Genomic DNA, 5,557 nt, shown 5'->3' with positions numbered 1-5,557 from the left:
TTTACTCCATGTGTAACTCTGCGTTGTTGTATCTGTCGAATAAATATGGGGTTGTAACTTTTTGTTCTTCATGGTGTTTTTCATTAGGTTAAACACTTTAACACGATGGTCAAATACTCCTTAAGCATAACTTCCCATTATGCCGTTGCTTGTCCTCTTACTCACCAAGTTCCTGCTGTTTTTCTGTACCTTTACAACGTACATCAATCTGTTTCTGAAAGAGCAAAGGAAAGGAACAAGAGTAGGAACAGTCTGGGGACTGTTCCAGGCCAGACCTGGGAAGAACAGATCAAATACTCCCGATAGCTGAACATTGTCTGATTCCCTGTATTAGTCACAGGCCAGTAATGACTTTCCCACCAATACCAAGAGAGTGCAAAGTTGTTATCAAGGCAAAGGGTTGCTACTTTAAAGAATCTGATATATTTTGATTTGTTTAATAGTTGTTGGGTTACTACATGATTCCATATGTGTTATTTCATGTCTTCAAGTTTTCACTATTACAATGTAGAAAATAGTACAAATAAAGAAAGACCCTTGAACGAGTAGGTGTGTCCAAACTGTTGACTGGTACTGTATGTATGCACAATGGTAAAATGTGTCTGTGAGTTATGATTTTAGAAAGTTTCTAATGAAATGTGCCTATGTCTAGGAATGGTAAATTGTTGCAATACGTTTGCATACTCATAAAAAATGATGTTATTCTTTCACATCTAAACAGGAACGATATCAACATAATATTAGTTTTATTAATGCCTGTGTCAGAATATATTATTTCACATTTACATAATTTCCATCCTCAGAACCAAGGATGGAACCTCCATTATGTGTCTTTCCTGTCAGTTGCACCAGCCCCTCAGACTCCTGCGTAGGTGCCGTTGTAGAAGAAAGGCCTGTCAGTCACACAGTGACCTACAACCTCTGGGGTCCATCTCTGGACCTTGGGCTTGCCCTCTTTGACTTGCCGGACGATGACGGTACTGCGGGACGCCAGAGAGGGGTCCTCGTCGAAAAAGTTGAATGGACGTAGGAAGAAGCCCACGGCATTGCCGGGCGTCGCCGTATTGGGGATGTCCTCTGAGTGGGGCACGTGCAGGAAGCCCACCGTCACCCAGGCAACCAGGTCCTACACAGGAGACAGGTTGATTGATTAATTGATTAATTGGACTTATTATTTAGTTGTTATACAATTGCAATGCCATCCATGGTAGCGAAGCTTCTATTTTGAGTCTGAGAATGAGTTGAGTTATTGGTAACAATAGGTCTCACCTGGTTAATGATGCTTTCATCGTTGCGAATGTAGTCCTCAAAGGAGACCACCGGCTCCCAGGGGTCGTTCTGAGTGTAGATACTACTGCTGGTGGGCTCACTGTCCTTGTGTCTGGTCACAGCCAACGGGTATCTACATACAGAGGAAGATAAGACTTCAGACCGAATCTGAACTGCCTGACAGTAGATATCAGATGCTATAATAATCGTTACAGATCACTGCAGGCGTCGATAGAACTGTAGAGGTATTTTCTTACCACGTTGATGGATGCTTATTTCCTCCGAACAAAAAAACAATAACAAATGGGGCAGCAAGTGGTGCGGTTTCGCCTACCTCAGCTTTAAAGGGATAGTACCCATACTACCCCACCATATAATTAGATGGTGCCAATCTTTCCCATTCATTTTTGGTAGTGGCCTGCATATTTCCTCTGTCTACAGTGGGAACTACTCAACAGATGGTGTGGGATGAACTGAAGTTGATTGAGGTATGAAAACATCTAATAAACTTTGATTTTAGGGTGAACAGTCCCTTTAGCTGTGTGTTGCCGTTACCTGGACCAGCTGATGCCGTTCTCCTCCATCCAGCCACGGGGCAGCACACTGTCGGCGTGGGAGTTGTACTGGATGCGGTAACCCTTCTGGTGGCCCCACTTGTTCTTCTCGTTGGGATTGTAGAAGTGCACGTAGCGGGGGAACTTCTTGCCGAAGCGGAAGGCAGCACCGCGTTCCGTCTGGTGCTGGGTCTTGACGAGCTTGGATTGGACAACGGAATGTTTATGGCTCCACGAGTTCGTGAAGTTCACATACTTGAGGTTCATCGACTCAAAGCTGTTCTTCCGACCTGGAGTGTTTGACAAAAGCAATCATATTAACGGTGTCAATCAGGGTTGGGGGTCAAGCAGGGTTGGGGTCAAGCAGGGTTGGGGTCAAGCAGGGCTGGGGTCAAGCAGGGCTGGTGTTTGCAATTAATTCCATTTCAATTTCAAAAGAAGAATTGAGATGCAATAATGAATGCATTTAAAACCTCCCTTTATTGCCCTTTGTTGAGTTTAAATGCAGTGGACCTAGGCACTGAAGTAATGTTCTGATATTGCACAGACTAGGCATATAATTACACATTTACCAGATGTTTTGCCCATGGCACATGATATGAAAGGTTATTTTGGGTTTCTTGTCAATGATTCATCACAATGTCTGACATAATCTCATGTTATTGTATTTGGCTGGGAGCAACAATCATAAACCATCTAGGAGCAACACCCATGATGCAATGTCGGACCAAAGATCTAAAATACCTTCAAGAATTGGACGTTTTCCCTAGATGTGTGTCAGATCAAACAGAGGCTACAACACAAGCCTGTATGTGTGAACATTGTCACCTTTATTTCTTTGGTATTTTATTTCCTTTCTATGTTGAAACTATACCAGCCCATTTGTTATTAGAAATGGCTGTATGTACATATAGACAGAACTTTGTAGCGTTACAGATAGATAATTAGCAACCATTCACAGCATTACAAAATATGGTTCCTGAATCCTGAATGACATAATCACACTACCAGATTGATAGAACAGAACTCACCAGCAATATCAAGGTCAACCTTGTAGTGGATGAGATGCGTGTGAAGGTTCCCCAGAACATAGTTATACACCTTGGACCCGTAGTGTAGACCGTTAGGCGTGAAGAAAGTGGCGTGGATGTAACCGGTGGCACTGACCCTGGACTCCATCACTCCGTTCTGATAGAAGAGGAAGTCCCAGATGTAGTCGTAGTTATAGACGGTGGAGGTGGTACGAAGCACCAGTACATGGTTCTCCAGACCCCCGAAAAAGTTGTAGCCCCCTTGGAAGTTATTGTTGAAGTGCCTCCTCAGAGGCATCCCCGTGGTCATCTCAAACACACACAGGGCATTCTTGTAATGTACAGGCTTGTCCGTATCGTAGTAATGGTGCAGGTCTAGAAAGGTGGCGATTTCAGGGCAGTCGATGCCAGGCGCCAGCTCGTAGTCCAGGGTGCCCATGGCCCAGCCGGCGTCAATGTATTTGGTCTGCATGGCGGCGGGGGTATCGCCCGAATAGAAGGCAATGGCCTCCTGGAGACTGACCTCGTAGGCGATGCGCTCTCCGTTGAAGCGCAGGTCGAAGATCTGGAGGCCGACTGAGGAGCGGACACGGAAGGCAAAGGACCAGCCTGCATATTCCACAAAGTTTCCATCCACATGGTAGCGAGGACCTTGGGGCTCCACCAGCTTGGGCCCGTGGATGTCGGTGCGGGTGTTGCTGTGCCCACGGGGAATGTAAGTGGAGTACAAGTCCTTGTCGTCATGGTCAGGAAGTTTGACTTTCTCCAGTGTTCCTTTCTCGTATTGGTCCGCCAGTTCCTCCACCTTGTCAAAGTACTGGCCATTGTACCACACCTTCTCCACCGTCCAGCGCTCAGGGTTCAGGTCTTTATGGTTCACCAGGACCTCAAAGCCCACAGGATGGATGAAGTAGCCCTCCACAAACTTCTGCAGCATGATCCAGGTCCTCCTCTCACCCGACTCCAAACCACGGGGTGCAATGTCAGCGAACGTCAGGCAGCGGTCGGTACAGTTGTGGAAGGAAAATCCCCCCGTGGTCTCAAACAGCACCTTGTGGACCTTGGCGGTGATCTTCTGCAAGATGTCGATGATGTGCGAGTACTCAGCCTCTGTAATGGGCCGTGACTCAAACCGAATGGGCTTGTCTCCCTTGAAGGTCTTCTCCCTGTACGAAGTAGGGAAGGGAAGTGGACTCACGATGATCTCGGTGATGTTGGGCTGGGACTGGTTCCCGAACTGCACCACCACCCTGGCCTGGCGCATGGGCTTGGCCTGGCCCCGATCCAGGGCCCTCAGTGCCTCGTGCTTGCGGGGCAGGTGGAGCTCCATCAGCAGAATGCTATTCTTCTTCAGGGACTTTCCCCGGGCCGCTGTCAGTCCCAACTCTGGCTGGCCTTGCAGGTAGTCCCGGACGTCGCGCATCTCATTGGGGGTCAGGTCGGCGAACATTGATGCCCCGTGGTGAGCCCACTCCCGACCACGGTCACCTTCACACACATCCAGAGCGAGCAGCAGCACCAGCAGCAGACAGAAGCACCTCATGGCCATGTCTACTGAGACACAACTGGGAGAGAAGACAGACAGCCAGTGCAGAATGTGTTCTCAACCCTGTTATTTTTCCTGTTCGACCCTTGCACGTGAGCTATTAAGCTATGTCTGACGCCTATCTTATAAAAGCACTTGAGTAAACCCTCTACTGATCTTCCTGATGAAAAGAAAAACACACTTTACAGCATATCTGGCATCCAGATACAGACACATTCCCCCCCACCCCCGTTCTCTCCACATCTGGCAACACAACCTTCCTCCTTCTCCTCCTCCTCCTCCTCCTCCTCCTCCTCCTCCTCCTCCTCCTCCTCCTCCTCCTCCTCCTCCTCCTCCTCCTCCTCCTCCTCCTTCTCCTCCTCCTCCTCCTCCTCCTCCTCCTCCTCCTCCTCCTTCTCCTCCTCCTCCTTCTCCTCCTCCTCCTCCTCCTCCTCCTCCTCCTTCTCCTCCTCCTCCTCCTCCTTCCCAGGTGAATCTGGGATTTATGTTTTACAGTTGCCTCTTTCAAACAGTAGGATGTTATAACATGCTCCTGTAACCCTATTTATGCAATATTGTGATATGCTGTGATGAGGCTGAACTTAAAAAGCACGCAAATCAGTGCGCTGTATCCAATGCATGCCTTTGCAACAAAGAAACTGACCTACCTGAGGTATGCACTTCAAATGTTGAAGGGCACAGAGTGAAACAATGTTGCTTTATCTAGAACCAGAACGGGCCAAGCAGTTGAATCCTTCCCTTTGCAGTCCCGATAGAAGATACCTAGTATGAAAACAGGGCTCAATGAACATATGTTTATATATAACCTTCCGCTTGGCAGCAATGGAATGTGATTGGTCAACAAGGGATTGTAAAAGTGTTGAAATCTCAGGAGTACTGTATAAATAATTAATTCCACTGGTCTGCGTGTGGAGAGGCTCCCAGGCAAAATTAGAATCAAGTGGTTTTGAACTGATTCCATTTGTGTGGAATGCTGATATCAATTTACTGTACCTAATAAGTCAAATATTTATCCTGGCAACGGATAGTGGTTCATTACACACGAGTAATGTTCCCCTAATATGCAGGAGGTCTGAGATACTCTACTGCTCACAGAGAGTCTGAATGAATGAATGAATGTAACACTTTCACTGTATGCTCATTAAGGATTATTCAAA

General features: G+C 47.1%; 1 protein-coding gene across 2 annotated transcripts; it reads right to left on the bottom strand.

Annotated features, from left to right (window-relative positions):
- Window positions 1-729: 729 nt before the first annotated feature.
- LOC109908743 (amiloride-sensitive amine oxidase [copper-containing]-like) lies at window positions 730-5,175 on the bottom strand. 2 transcript variants are annotated; one of them, XM_031795798.1, is made up of 5 exons: window positions 5,048-5,175; window positions 2,855-4,419; window positions 1,825-2,113; window positions 1,270-1,402; window positions 730-1,126 (listed from the first exon to the last, which is right to left on the bottom strand). In XM_031795798.1, the coding sequence occupies exons 2-5, from the start codon at window positions 4,401-4,403 to the stop codon at window positions 857-859; spliced, it is 2,241 nt and encodes a 746-aa protein (XP_031651658.1). In that variant the 5' UTR covers window positions 4,404-4,419; window positions 5,048-5,175; the 3' UTR covers window positions 730-856. The 2 variants fall into 2 exon arrangements, with proteins under 2 accessions (XP_031651658.1, XP_020362998.2); XM_020507409.2 differs by lacking the exon at window positions 5,048-5,175 and having other exon boundaries at window positions 2,855-4,543.
- Between the last annotated feature and the right edge of the window lie 382 nt (window positions 5,176-5,557).

The sequence above is a fragment of the Oncorhynchus kisutch genome, linkage group LG18 (genome assembly GCF_002021735.2).
Source record: "Oncorhynchus kisutch isolate 150728-3 linkage group LG18, Okis_V2, whole genome shotgun sequence".
Lineage (NCBI taxonomy): Eukaryota > Metazoa > Chordata > Actinopteri > Salmoniformes > Salmonidae > Oncorhynchus > Oncorhynchus kisutch.
This window is presented reverse-complemented; position numbering and strand designations above follow the sequence as displayed.

Coding starts and splice junctions, on each gene's coding strand:
- LOC109908743 (XM_031795798.1), bottom strand. CDS start 4,403: ATGGCCATGAGGTGCTTCTGTCTGCTGCTGGTGCTGCTGCTCGCTCTG. Junction 1,403..1,824: donor AACGGCATCAGCTGGTCCAG/GTAACGGCAACA, acceptor CTCTGTATGTAG/ATACCCGTTGGCTGTGACCA. Junction 1,127..1,269: donor ATGAAAGCATCATTAACCAG/GTGAGACCTATT, acceptor TCTCCTGTGTAG/GACCTGGTTGCCTGGGTGAC.